General features: G+C 50.6%; 1 protein-coding gene across 2 annotated transcripts in view; it reads left to right on the plus strand.

Moving 5' to 3' along the window:
* Positions 1–13,878, plus strand: part of SREBF2 (sterol regulatory element binding transcription factor 2) — a 39,769-nt gene extending 25,891 nt beyond the window's left edge. For both annotated transcript variants that reach the window (XM_073327219.1, XM_073327220.1), the window contains exons 12-19: positions 1,047–1,215; positions 1,830–1,956; positions 3,884–3,993; positions 5,036–5,168; positions 6,233–6,401; positions 8,237–8,422; positions 9,704–9,815; positions 10,687–13,878. In XM_073327219.1, the coding sequence (XP_073183320.1) occupies positions 1,047–1,215; positions 1,830–1,956; positions 3,884–3,993; positions 5,036–5,168; positions 6,233–6,401; positions 8,237–8,422; positions 9,704–9,815; positions 10,687–10,907 (1,227 nt within the window). In that variant the 3' untranslated portion in view covers positions 10,908–13,878. The remainder of the gene's footprint in view (positions 1–1,046; positions 1,216–1,829; positions 1,957–3,883; positions 3,994–5,035; positions 5,169–6,232; positions 6,402–8,236; positions 8,423–9,703; positions 9,816–10,686) is intronic.
* The last annotated feature ends 485 nt before the right edge of the window (positions 13,879–14,363 follow it).

Genomic DNA, 14,363 nt, shown 5'->3' on the forward strand with positions numbered 1-14,363 from the left:
CTCTTCAGGACTCTGCCAGTCCAAACCTTGCCTTGCAGATAACCGTGAACCCCAACTCCTGAGTTCCCCAGAGGCATCTCTCCCTTTACTGAACACACTCAGAAGTTCAGTTCGTTGCTCCTTTAGCGAGACAATACACTGCAGCTCATGAGTTTAACTGAGGTTTGACAAACACTCTTATTTCAGTCAGTGCACTGGAAAGGGTTAGAGTGAAAGTAAATTGAAGTTTATTTACCAAAAGGACACATGTTTAAGTGTTACCGAGTATACAGCACAAAGAGAGAGAGGGTTACAAGCAAACAAAAGTAAAAATACGCTTCTAAGACTAAAACTTAACTGCAGCAAGTTACGATCCTTACCTAAGCAGGTTTCTCACCTAAACTCAATTCCCAAAGACTTCAACCCCTTTGCTTGAAGGATCCAATGTTCTGTGTTTTCAAGACCTTTGATTCCCAAGGGATGGATAACTCAAATGCCTTTTTGCGGCCCCACCCCCCACCCCCCCAATGTTCATGGTCTCTGTTATCAAAAGCCGGTAAGGCTTCCTGCTGTGCTTCCTTCCTGCGCACTTCCCATCCCCCTGCTGATTTGTATGTCAATGGGGCTTCCATTGTTTTGATTCCACACTACTTAAATTACACTGGAGACAGGTATTTAACCTATTTCTCTGTTTGGTCATGGACTTCAAAGCATAATATCAGCGAGTATCCATAATTCTTCATAGTGTTAATATACACATTGCATAATGATATTAATCACCAGTGTGACCTGCTTTCATAAAATGTTACTGTATGCTTTTATAGTACAGTAATACTGTATACAGTCAGCTGATTCAATTGCTTGTTCGTTGGAGTTTAGACCCTTCTATTTTCCCCATGGTATGTCTGACCTTGATTCTCACAGTGGTGCCCAACAATTCCACTTAATTGGAATTACTTTGAGCTGGCCTGTAATGAACCTTGCCCCTGCTTACTGTCACTGAGTCATATGCATGATGTTTGCATGTGTGTCTCCTTCTTCTTGGCACCATTCTCCTTTCTTCCCAGGGTTATTTCTTAAATAAGGCCCAGAGCCTGTGTAGCTCAGAGCGGAGCGCCATTCCCGACTCCCTGCGCTGGCTGTGTCACCCACTGGGACAGAGGTTTTTTGTGGAACGGAGCTGGACTGTGAAATCTGCTACAAAGGAGAGTCTATACTGTGCCCCGAGGAACCCAGGTAAGCACCACTGTGTCTGACACCCTCGAATGCATGACCTTCCAACCTCTTGCACAGGGATTCTTTTCTACACTCCAATATCTGGGACAGCTTGCAGTACCCGATCCCAGAAGATTCTCTAATTCCTGCAAAATCACCCCCCCCCCCACACACACACACGAAGTTTAATCCCTTCGTTTCCTGTTGTGTGCTGTTTCTACACATAGTCCTGCCTCTATCCTCCAATCACATAACAGAGCAGCATTCCCTCAAGGTGTGGGGCTGAGTGACTAAGAGGGGTAAAACCATGGTCTTTTCTCTTTAGAACAGTATCCTACCCATTCTTTTGCACGGGTGAAGTGGCATTTCTGATTGGGATCTGTGGGCTGGCTGTGCAGAGCTAGATCACTAATAATGAACAAATCAACGGAGGTATGGAGGGTTACTTTGAATATGTCAAAAGTTTTTGGTATCTTTTAGTTCCCTGCACCAGTCCCTCAAGAACATCCCTCTTGCTGGCTCCTGCTGTTTCTGTCTTGGAGTCTGCTTCCTTCCTCCAGCTGGTCTTATTGTGTCTGGAGATGCTTGGGTTTGTGAATAAGAGAAGAGCAAGACTCTTGTTCTCTTCTTTCCAGCTGATCCCATAGCCCAGGTTCACCAGGCATTCTGTGAGAATCTGTTGGAGAGAGCTGTGGATTCCCTTGTGAAGCCTCAGGCCAGGAAAGGGGCTGTGGGACAGGAGGAGGAGGAGCCGGAGCCCTGGTAAGTTTCAATGCGTAGATTATTACTGTCTAGATGAGTGGAACCCAATACTCTGAGGCATCAAGGGCTGCATTCATAATTTACTAGGAGCTCTGAGGCCAATGACTAACTTACATCTTTTCAATCAAACTGATAGGGGCCACTGTGATCATCAGCGGGGTTTGAACTCAGGACCTGCCAAGCTTTCCCCCACCACAGCTAAGATTTCTCCTTCAAATTCAAGTGTAACCATTTTGGGCCCAGGCACTTGGTGGTGGGGGAGACCTGGTGACATACACTGGCTCCATGCCTAACATTTGCTTGTCAGTATCTTGATAGCTAAATACAAAATGTTAGCTTGCATTTACCAGCAGTGTAAACCAAACCAAGATATATAGATGTGTGAGGGGCAGAGCAGGCTTCGGCTGCGGTCTTTGTTGTTGGTCTCTGTCTCCATATCTGAGTGAAATGGAGGGAAAGGAAAGAACTGCTTTTTATACTCCAAGCCATGTCTAGTTTGGGACTGAACTATGGTCATGCCTTGTCCTAGACCAGTCCTAATTGTCTCTCATAAATCTCTGAAGTTGTGTAGTGATCTGCCCCCCACAAAAGAGGAGTGAGAGCCAAGAGGACACTGCACTTCTCCCCTCCCCACCCCCCGATCAGTTAGGAAAAAGTATAGTTTTTATTATAGTGCAGGTTTAGTTACATTTTTGTTTGTACATCTAAGTACTGGTATAGTCCCAGTGGGTGACAAACAACTTGATCCAGCTCATTGAAATCGATGTATGACAAGCCACTGCTATTGTTAATGTGGTGGAAAGGTTGCAAGGTGTTCTACACTGTGCGTGGCCTGCTGTGAGAAGGTAGCCCTAGGTCTCTAATTGGCAGGGATATCTTTAACACTAATAAATTTTCCATGGACAGCATCCCAAAATCCTCTGACAGACCCAAAGGAACTGGATAAGTACAACATGTGCTGTTGTCTTTGGCCAAGGTCGAGAACATTTGATAGCTTTTGTGACTTGCTGAAATGTAGTTCAGATTGCCTTGGAAGCTACGCATGGAAAGGAGCCTATAAAGGACTCGTGATACTGTCACACCTAATGTCAGCAGGTGTCAGATACTGGAGAGAAGGGTGGCAGCTTCCAGACAGCATCTGTAAAATTTAAAGTGCTAATTAAAATGTTAGAGCGAATGTTCGCTTTCCCATAAACGTCACTTGTTACACACACTAATTCTCCTCTGTTCGTTCCAACTAGTCCTTCCCATAATAAATAGCCTGTTTTACAGTTTGTGTTTTCCCACCTATCAACGGACTAAAAGAGCAAGTAGCACATGTGTGTTGTGACCTTGGGGCTGGTACGGAGTGTACTCCTAGCCCTGATTATGCTGACAGTGAAGCACTAGCTAACGCTGCCCCCTGGGGACTGAGGATCCATCTACACTGCGGCTGGGAGGGTGCATCTCAGCATGGGTAGACAGACACAAGGTAGCTTCACTTGAGCTAGTGCACTAAAAAGAAGTGTGGCGGATGCAGAGCCGGTGAACACTCAGGTTAGCCACCTGAATCCAAGCCCGTGCAACCCTTGGGTCTGAGCTCGGGTGGCTAGCCTCAATCTCCCCTGGAGCTGCGATGTCCACACTGCTCGAGGTAGCATGAGTCTGTTTACCCGTGTGGGGAGGCACTCGCCCAGTTGCAGTGTAGACATACCCAGCAGGGCTTCCTCTTGACCCAGTCATATTCTTCCAGGCCTGGGAAGGTTGCTTGTAGTAAAGCAGCGCTACTCAGAGCTTGAACTCTTGTACCTGTCCCCTAACTCACTAACCTAGTGGGTCGGTGGCGCTTATAAATGCGACTCATACAGATTATATTGTGACACGCTGTAAATGTGGCATCTCATGCCTTGCTGCCTAGTGAATGTCTTTGTCTTGCCTCTGCTTCCAGCGAATTCTCTAGTGCTTTGGAGTACCTGAAATTAGTCAACTCCTTTGTGGACTCCATGGGAAGCGGGACTCCACCTTTCAATAGCAGTTCGGTCCTGAAGTTGGCCCTGGGTGAGTGTTGTGGTTCAAAGCCTCTCCATCTCTGGGACTCTGAATGATAGCCCAGTTTCTGAAGCACGCTTCATCTTGGGGGTTTACTAACTACAGGGGAATCAGCCTCTGCTGATGTGCAGCCCCTTCTGAGGTGGGACAGAGCTATTCAGCAGCATACCACGTACGGCAGTTCAGGACAGGACGTGAAGAAAGCTCCATGGAATAGAAACACCACTGGTAACTTCAGGTGGACGGAGTGGATTGTGGTGGCTGTTTATGTTGCAGCAATGCCCAAAATGTGTTAGGCACTTTCCAAACACCGGTTGGAGCACTTCTGCCCTAGAGAGCTTCCAGCTGTCAAAGAGCAGGCGGACACTGGGCAAGGGGGTGCAACACACAGACAGAAGTGCAGTGGGCAGGACTCTCTGATCTCACAAGGGGAAGGCCTCTTGCCCCCCAGGAATAGGATTGGCTAACGATAGTTACTGAAGCTGGAAATAGGTCAGGCTAGTGGAAGCAAACACCCTTACCCTAACAAAGTTGGGTCTGGTCTGTACTTGGATGGGAGACCTTCAAGGCAAGGTTAGGTGACTCAATAAACTCCTCTCAGTCAGCGGGAACCAGTGCATGAGCATTCTATGTGCTGCTGGAGAAGCTGCTCTTTGGATGAGAGAGGAAAACCGAGATCTTGACAGCTTATCATCTGAAGAGCCCATGGCCCCTTCATTCGAGTAAGGGAGAGAGTCTGGCTAGGCTGACTATGTTCTGAAGGCCTAAAATTCCCCTTGCAGTTTTGAGTGAGTACAGTGTTCTTCACTTCTTGTCCTAGCCTGATGTGTAGCATTGCTGTGTGCCGTCGAAGTTGCAGTATTTCGTTCTAGAGACAGCTGCATTTCAGTGCTGGGTGAAAGAATTTCTGTCCATGCATTTCCTAAAGCTCTTCTGGATTCATCAAGGTGGAAGGCACTGGAAATATTAAGCATTATCCTTTTGCTTGTCTGATCTTGGCACCGCTTTTTGTGCTTTCCCTGCCTGCAGTGTTGTCTTACTGTTTCCACAGGCCCTGATTTGGTGTGCAGATGGTGGTCAGCGGCAATCGGCATGGCAATCAGTTGGCTCAGAGGGGACGATGCAGGCGTGAGGTCACGTTTCACAGAAGTGGAGCGCATGCCCAAATCTCTGGAGATGTCAGAGTGCGTGGGCCTTTTACCTTCTTCAAACCACCAAATCTTTCCAGAAATGAATATATCAATGGCCCGATTGAAAGCAGATGTTCTGTGGGGCAGGCACATGTTGACGCTTGTCCTGTGGGCTAACCCTATTAGTGCTTGCAACCAAAGGTGGTTGCAGTGTCATGCTGTGAGATTGCTTCAGTACCTGCTGATGTAATGGCATGATGTGGAAACATCCAGCATGTAGGAGTGTGCGTTGTCATGTTGATCAGCGCCTGTGTTACAGATCTCCGGGCAGTGGGTTGGGGAAAGTCCCGTGGCAATGTAACGCCCCTGTACTTGCTATCTAAACAAAATTGTGGGTGAACGTTATCCTCATCTGGGGCCTTTCTCTCGAAGTTCCCTAGGCTGATGCCCTGTGTGAGGGGAAAGCATGTAAACCTTTCCTAATAACACTGAAAGCAGCAGCAGTGCCCATCACTGATGAAAGCTCCTTCGTCCAGCTGCATGTAGGCTCCTATATATGGAAACTCAGGCTTGGTCTACACTACAAATGTATGTTGGTATAACTACGTTGCTCAGGTGTAGACAGTGCTATGGAGAGCTTCTCCCGTCGAGATAGGTACCGCATCGCAGGGAGGTGGATCACCTACGCCGATGGGAGAAGCTGTCCTGTCAGTGTCAATAGTGTCTTCGCTAAGGCTACAGCAGCCCAGCTGCTCTGCTGTAAGTGTAGACAAGCCCTTAGTGGTCCTAGAGCTACTGTCACATGTACAGACACAGGCTTTGTGAGGGCTGCCCCCCATGCCAGTGCTGCATGTGTTTCTATACCAGCCTGCCGCTTCTCCGGGTTGGCAGCCCTCTGATGTCGGACTATGTGGTGTCTTTTGTGATCTGAACCCATTGGGGTGGGGAGAAGACTGAGACCACTGAACTCCTTTCCCTTAGGACTTAAGGTCAGTTCAGTAAAGGTCCCTGGAGGCCAAAGTCTTGTTTGATTAGAACTGGAAGGTGCTTTAGAACAGCTGCTGGAAAGGCCTGGACACAGCACTGTTTGAAAGTGTTGCCCTGTCTCTGTCTTTCAGGAACGCCCTGGTGAAAGCGATCTTCCATGTATGCAAAGCCATGCAGGCCTCTCTGTCGGGGAAGGCAGATGGGCAGCAGAGCTCCTTTGGTCACTGCGAGAGGGCCAGCAGCCACCTGTGGAACAGCCTTAACATGAGCAGTGGTGTGTCTAACACTGGCCTCAACAATGTAAGGGTCCAGGGAGGGTGCCCTCTGCTAGCTTGTGTTTCCTTTCTGATTCCTGTAGTGTTCACTAAGGCTGGAACGTTGCTCTGGTCTCCCCTTGTGGAGGAGTTCAAGGTGCGTCACACTTCCTCTCCCGCCTGGAGCAGAGCAGAAGGGGGCAGATTTCCCTCCACCCAGTACCCCATGCTTATGGCTGAAGAAGAGGGGAGAGATGGACTCCTCATCCAGCTTCCCTCCCCTCCTGCTTGGTGTGGAGGTGGCTCTCTGTTGTACTGGGGGCATGTGGTCACAGCTTGGTGCTTGGCTGTGTCATCTTGCCTGTTGCCACCCCTTCCTTGTTCCCTTAGTCACTTCTCCGTATTAAGTTGTTCCCATAGCAGCCCCCATCTCTGGTCTGCTGTGGGGGAGGTCACTGATAACTGTGTAAAGTAGGGACTGCTTACATCCACTCTGGTCTGGCTTGGGGCACTTGACATCATTTGAACTGTCAGCTCCTCTCCTCAACAGGAGTAAGACTGTACTAAGCCATTTCTCTGCATCGGTGCATCTCTCGTATCTTTACTTTTCAGAGCACCACAAAGCTCGAGCTTCCCTGCAGGACATGTGGGATGCTGAGCTCTGGCCCGCTCTGTTTTCCTGGGGGGCAGCTGTAGTGCATTGTAGTTGCATTGCATGTTCGGGCAGTACTTGTGCAATGTTTCTGCAGTGCAGTACAGAGGCACTCTCCATTTCTGCAGCCCAGGTAGGCTCTCCGAAGGATGGCTAGGCTAACACCCCATCCCCCCTGCCTGGGAGCAGCAACGGGTGGGATTCGGGGAGCTTGAGTGGGGACAAGGCCTCCCTTTTCTGCATGTGGTACAGCTCTCTGTGGCCTGTAGCTTTGTACCTCCGGTGAGGATCTTGGTAGATCTCAGTAAGCTGGGGCCTGGTCAGTACTTGGATGGGAAGACCGCCAAGGAAGACTGTGGTGCTGCTGATTCCATTTGGAACTCCCTCTTGGTGTGTACCTAGAGTGTGTGTTTAAGGGTGGGGTCGCCCTGGGTGACACCATGGAGCTCTGAGGTGGGGTTGGTGGCTCTGCCATAGCCATCTCCAGGTGGGTCTGCCTGTCACTGTGCGGCTGTGGAAGGCACTTCGTTTTCATTTGGTTAATGGCTCAAGCCAAATGTGCTCATCAACTTTTCCTTTCTGTGGTTTAATGTAACAATACGGAGCAGGCTGTGGTGTGCTGAAGGAGGGTGCACCAAGTGTTTGCTTGCTTTAGGCATACTGTCCTGCAGCCTTTAGCTTTAAGGGTCTCTGGTTACCCAAGCCTGCCTTGGGGGTCACTAGCTCTCTGGGGCAGGATGGCTCCAGGTGACTGGTCAAATGTGCAGCCTTTTGCCTTGAGGCTGGTGGTTTGAATCCAGCTCAGCTTGGTATTGACTGAAGGTTGTTTTGGATTTTTGGTGGCTGGTCTCCAGTGTGTTTGGAGCTCTCCGGCCACTTCCTGCTGAGCCGGCACCACATCTCAGAGCCATAACCCCACGTCAGCAGCACTCACCCTTTAGAAATGGTCCCTTCTTGGCAGGGCCTGCCCCACCGTCCCTGTTCTGAGATGAAGGGAGCAGACTTTGGTCCCCAGAGCCATTGATTGGGCGCACCTGCAGCACTAAATTCCCCTTCAAAATAACTCTAGGCACAGCAAAGTGGTTCTGCTCAGGTGGGCTGGTCACTCTGCCTGCCTGCAGCTAGAGGGCACTGCTGCTCCCAGCTATGGATAATGCTGGCCACTCTGCAGTGGGCCGCTGTTGGGTTTCTTACCTTCTCTGTCCTCTCTTGGGGGGGGCTCCTTGCAGATGATCCAGCTGCTGACTTGTGACTTACTGCTCTCGCTCCGCACCATGCTGTGGCAGAAGCAGGCGAACTCCAGCCAGGCCCTGGGTGAGACCTACCATGCCTCGGCCTCTGAGCTGACGGGTTTCCAGCGAGACCTCAGCAGCTTGCGCAAACTGGCCCATGGCTTCAGGCCCGCTTATCGCAAGGTAAAGTCCTGCCTCTTTTCTGATTCCCATTTGCCTTCCCCTCAGTCCCATAGAGCAAGCACTGTTCATTTTCAGCCTGCTCTGCACAGCAGTACACTTTCAAATAGTCGCCCCAAAGAAGCTTCGTCACTTGAGTTTGTAAATCTGAAGTGCAGAATAGGACAGAATGGCCCAGGGGCTGGAGACGGTGCATGGAGTTCTTACAATCTCCAACAGCATTCAGTCTCTCCCCAGGCACTTAGTGAGTGAGAGCCACTCCCTCCGACATCTGGGTGGGGAGCTGGCAGTATCAGTCCTGTTCCCAATGGGCGGGTGTCTGTATTAGTTAATTGGCCTCCTTTGTGATATAGACTGCTGCGATTGCCAATGAAAGACTGCCCCTCCTATCCCTAGAGGTGACTGCAGGTTAGGATTGAGGCCCGTTGGCCGGGGGTAGGGCAGGGAACCTTGCCCTGTCTGTCCATGCTGCACCTGCTCTGTGGATAAATGGAGGACTTGGGTTCCGTCATTTGGATGCTTTTCACTGATTGGCCAAAGCACCAGGGAGCATCCTGTGAACACAGTCCTGTAATGTCCTGAGGAGATGCGTGTGCCTTGTGGAAGGGATGGAGGTGAAGGCCTGGGGTTTCTTTCATACCTAATCCCTGTGATCTTCCTGCTTAGGCTGGGGCACTGGGGAGTCAGGTGGGGGAAAAGTCTCTGTGCAGTGTGGGACTCCGTTCACCATGCCCTAAACAGTGGCTGAGAAGTATGGGGCAAACCCTCGTGTCTCATCCAGGGTCCTCCCTCTCTTTCCACTCCATGTCCCTGTCTGTGCAGGGTTACTCCTTATGGTCTAACCTGCAGAGCTTTACCCACTCAAGTTCTAAATGTGTGTAAACAGCGTGTGTTAAACAGCTAACCCCACTATCCTGGTTCTCATGGCCAACTCTGTTCCTGGGGCATCAGACCTATTTTCTGGGATAAGGAAATCTAGGGCTGGGGCCACACCTCTTCCATTTTCTGCCCTGGTTCCTGTGTTGCTGATGTGCTCCTGCCACCCTCTTCCACCCAGCCGCTTCCTTGTCCTCCTGTACCCTGGCAATGTAACAGCTTTGCTTCTCACTCCGTTCTTGCCCCCGTTTTGGGACCACTCAGTAGGGAGCTCCAGAGGCGAGGCGGGAGGGGAAACAGTATCCCTGCTTGTGAGCTGGGAGCGGTCTCCCATGTTGTGGCAGTATGGATGTAGGATCGTCCCAGCGTGAGGCTGCCCGTCGTTGCCTTCTGCTCTATTCCCCCCAGGTGTTCCTGCATGAGGCTACTGTGCGTTTGATGGCAGGCGCCAGCCCCACCCGCACCCACCAGCTGCTGGAGCACAGCTTGAGGCGATGCACCGCCCAGAGCGGCAAACAAGGTCAGCGTGGGCACAGGCTCCCTGTTGGGAGGGGGATCTGTAGCATTCGTTTGTGCTGTGGGCTCTTCGGCAAGCAGGGGGTTATTTGGCAAGGCTTAGTGTCTGGAACTGAGCTGCCCAGCATGGTGTGTGTTGGCAGTGACCTTGCTGAACGATGCAGGAGTTGGAGGCAGGGTGCAGGATATGTTAGATCTTCCTGAAGTCCATAGCTGAGCTGCTGGGGTTTTGTGGGGCTTTGGCGCTCTGGTTCAGGAAAATAGATCCCAGCAGAGCCTGGGATCCCTACACAGACCTGCAGCAGAAGATGGCATCTCACTGGAGACTCCTATATTCTAGCAACAGAAACCAGTCCTGGGGACTTCGGGTTACAGGGTAAACCTTAAAACGTTTTTTAAAAACCATCATTAAGCTGAATTTAAGGGGAGTGAACTACCCTAATGAGCTGCCCTTAGGAAGCAGAGAATTCACAGATCAGGGTAAAGTTTAAAGTGCTGATCTCCTAAAGAAAAGCCATCCGCTTAAAAAAAAAATCCTTTTAATAAGCAAATGTCTGCTCAGGTTACAGTGAACAGCCGAGGTCACTAATACTGGCACAAGTTAAATTTGGAACAGAGGGCCTGGCCCCTGGTTATAGATCCAGTCAGTGTTTTCCCTGGGATTAGGGTGTTACCGCTGCAATCCTGGCCAAACTGCAGCTTGGGCCACCTCACCTTGCTGCCTTAAAATAACTCCCCGAAGGTTTCATCCTGTCATACTCGGGCGTGGTGTATTGACCTCCACGGCTGTTCAGCCAGCCCGGAGAAGGCTGTGTTTTATGGTGGGCTAGAGCTATGCAAGGCTTGGTTGCAGTGGTTTTTCTTCTCCTGCACAGGTGAGCTGGACATTCTGCCAGGACAGAGAGAGCGAGCCACGGCGATTCTCCTGGCCTGCCGCCACCTTCCCCTCTCCTTCCTCTCGTCCCCGGGCCAGCGAGCGGTCCTGCTGGCAGAAGCAGCCCGCACTTTGGAGAAAGTGGGGGACAAGCGCTCCTGCAACGACTGCCAGCAAATGATTGTCAAACTGAGTGGGGGCACCGCTATCGCTGCCTCCTAGCCCAGGGGACGTGTGGCCAAAGCTAGCCTTGTGAGCCGTCAGACTGGACTCTCCCCCCATTATCCTCCCTCTTTAGAGCAGACCGTTCTAGATTAGGGCCATGCAAGTGGAATCACTTGGGCCAGAGAGGGCTCTGGACTAGCCCAGGGTTAGCTTTCCTAGCCATTGGCTGTGTTTAGGCCTGCTGGCAGGACTGGAATCTGGCTGGTGCTGTTCTAGTCTGTGTAACCAGGCCAGCGGCTGCTAGCAGCTTCCCCACTCCCTTGCCCCTCACTGGGGTAAGAGAGGCAATGCCGGTTCAGGAGGAGGGGTGTCAGCAAGCCCTGAGGACAGAAAAGTGCCATTTCCTGGTGCTGGGTGGGCCTGTGTTCGGGGGGCTGCTCTCCCCTCCCTCCTCTGCCAGACCCCCCGGGGGTGGGTAGGGGAGCCACCCCTCCTCCCCGCCCCACACAAGGCAAAACCAGCATCTCCGGCAACTCTCTACCTGCAGGCTGGCTGCTCCAGGCTGGCTGGAAATGGGGAGGGGAGAGTACTAGCACTCTCTTCAAGGCGGGACTCACTAAGCTGTTTTTATGGGAGCCTTTTTCTATAGACTCGGTGTTTGTGGGGAGCTCTTCAGGAGGGGTGGTGCTTGGGGCCAGCCCACCCCACCCAGGAATCTCCCTGTGGTTTTTATACAGTTTTTTATAGCGCTGTCTGTGTCTTTACAAAATGTAGGGAACGGTTTCAGTAGATTTCTCTTCTCCACACTCCCCGCCCCGTGTGCCTCTCCCCTCTCTGGTCACAGAGCTGCTTCTGTTGGTGGCGAAGTTCTAGTGTAAATCAGCAGCATCCATATTGAGGGCACAAGGGTGCCTTTTTCTGGGCTGCTCATGTGGTGAGTGACCTAGGATGTGCAGAGACCTGGGCTGAGGCGAAGGGAGAGAACGGTCCCTGCTGGGCCCTCTTTGTTGGCACAGATTAAAATGGGTTTTAAAAAAGAGAAGGTTTGATACTTCATTACTCAAAATCCTAGATCCGGTGGTTCCCCCCCGCTCCAGGCCCCTTTGTGTGTCTTCACCTGCACACCCCTCAGTCCGAGTCTGAATGGCAGGATGTGCCCCCGGGGAGGGAGCTTACATAAACCTGGTGTCTGCCATGGTTTGGAGGATCCTGGAGCTGGCTGGATCCTCGGTGTACTAATGCCCAGTCCTGTGACTTTGAGAGAGGGTGGGGTAGGGTTGGGGAGTGACCCAGTTTTCCCTTTTGCTCCGCCGCTCACATTACCTCTATCCAAAGACTGTGTGAAATCATTCCTGTTCACACCTGCGATATGGAAGCTAGCGCTCGGCAGGAACGCATTGCTGCTTCTCTCCATGGCGTGTGCTGTGTGTATGTGGATAGCTAGAACGACACTGGTACTGGGTACAATCCTATCCCGAGCAGGTGCCTGTTGCTCTTTGTTACCCAGAATGGTGTCTCACTGTAGAAGCAGAACTCACATTTTTGTTAGATTTTTGTCTAGATTTATTCGGTTTTCTGCAGCAACTGCTGTTGGAGCTTCAGTTACTGCAAAGAAAAGGCTTTTACAATACACGTGGGACCTTCTGCCTCTGTTTTGCAGCATGTTCCTGGCGAAGGTTTTTCAAATGCCACAGAAGTAAACACCCGTGGGAATATTGTCCACCACAGCTTTGCTAAGATGTAAATCTTACTGACGTAATTCTGCCTGCCATCAAACCACATGTTCACAGTGGTTCCATACTCACCATTATTGAACTGCAGGGCATTCTGGAGGCTGCAGTGAAATGCCTCCCCCCTGCCTCCGCATCTCTCTCACCCCTTTTGGGGGGCATTTAATGGAAGAGTCATAATTTTCTCAAATGAAAATGTCCTTTGTTTCTTCCCGGCGTGTGGGTGGATGCATTCAAAGGCTTCACTTAGAACTCCTGCTTCACATTGGCGTCAGCAGCCCATGCTAAGTGGGACACTCAGGAGTGGTTTTCTTACCTCTGGTTTCTGGCTCCTGATATCTCTGTGTACGAGAGATGTCCTAATGCAGATTGTGTTGGCTGCTTCTGCGTTAAACCCACATGAGTACAATCACGTGGTGATACACGTACCCTGGTAGTTTGGCCCAAGAACAGATGCTGTTTTTTATGGCTCAGCACCACAGCTTCTTGGCTTGTCAGATGGGACAGAGATACTGCTTGTTTGTGGAGAGGCTAATGCCCACCCACCCCTCCAAGGCAGGATGAAACTAAGACTCTGGTTTCCAAACAAACAACTCCCATAAAGGCTTCCTGATCTAAAGCCCCAAGCTTTTTAATCTTTTCGGAATGTATCTGCCCATGGCATCCTCCATGTCATTCAAACCTCCACTGACCGGTCTGCAATGGCAACAGTAGTGTACTAGGGAGGGGAGGAGTTCCACACCCATCCCTGTTTGTCCAGTAGAGTCAGTCAGAGAGACTGAGCACTCATGGGAAGTGATGAACCTCCTCCTCCCCTGGTCACTTCATCTGAAGGTGAACAGAACACAGTGCTGGAGCATTAGCTAGGGTAGTTGGGATGGACCCGGAGAAGATGTTGAGGGCAGTACTGATAGCTTAAGGCTCAGTGCAGGCCGCCCTTGTGCAAATGGTCCGTGTATGATGTTCATTCTTTACACCTGTGGCACTTCTTCGGGTGTCAGGTTCCTCTCTGTGCCTGTTTGTGTGCTGTTATTTATGGACTGGCTGTCTGTATCCCCTCATCTTTTTCCGTGTATACTGTAATATTTTTTATTGGGGGGGGGGGAGTTTATGGATGATGTGAAAAACTGTCTATTTATCCAACTGATATTAGGAGTGGGACACTTCACTGTAAAAGATATGGCTGGTGATGGCTCTAGGGAACCATTTCTGCTCTCTTTGAGAGGTGCCCAGTTATGTACCCTGTCCCAGTGCTAGAGAGCGACTGTTGCCTAATAAAGACCGGTGGTACCACCTGGCCCCTGTGTATGGTGTATTTATTAATAGCCTCTGCCACAATCCATACTGCCTTTGGGCAGTGGTAAGACTGAATAGCTTTTAAACTCAGCAGTGAAAGGGGCTGGACTAGAAATGGCCAAACCACCAAAGTTCTTAAAGGGGAGTCACTTCATAGAAGTATCTACAAGCCCCAGTACTTCTCTAGACATCTTGTCTGCTAAACTAGGCTGGTAGTCTTGCCAGGAAGGACTTCCTACTGCTCACCACACCAGGAATGAAAGCAAGAGCAGCATTTCTTGATAGTTTGGGGTTCCTGTTTCTTGTGGAACCTGCCAGTACAGTGCACCAGATTGCACTAGTGGTCTGTCTAGTCCAGGATCCTGTCTCTGCCAGTGGTCATCATCAAATGCTTCAGGGATAGGTGTAAAACCCTGTAATGGACAATTATGAATTAACATGCTCATAGGGGAAACTTTTGCTTAGCCCCTGTTATTTCTGCTCTTTA

This window comes from Lepidochelys kempii, chromosome 1 (assembly GCF_965140265.1).
Source record: "Lepidochelys kempii isolate rLepKem1 chromosome 1, rLepKem1.hap2, whole genome shotgun sequence".
In the NCBI taxonomy this organism is placed as follows: Eukaryota; Metazoa; Chordata; order Testudines; family Cheloniidae; genus Lepidochelys; species Lepidochelys kempii.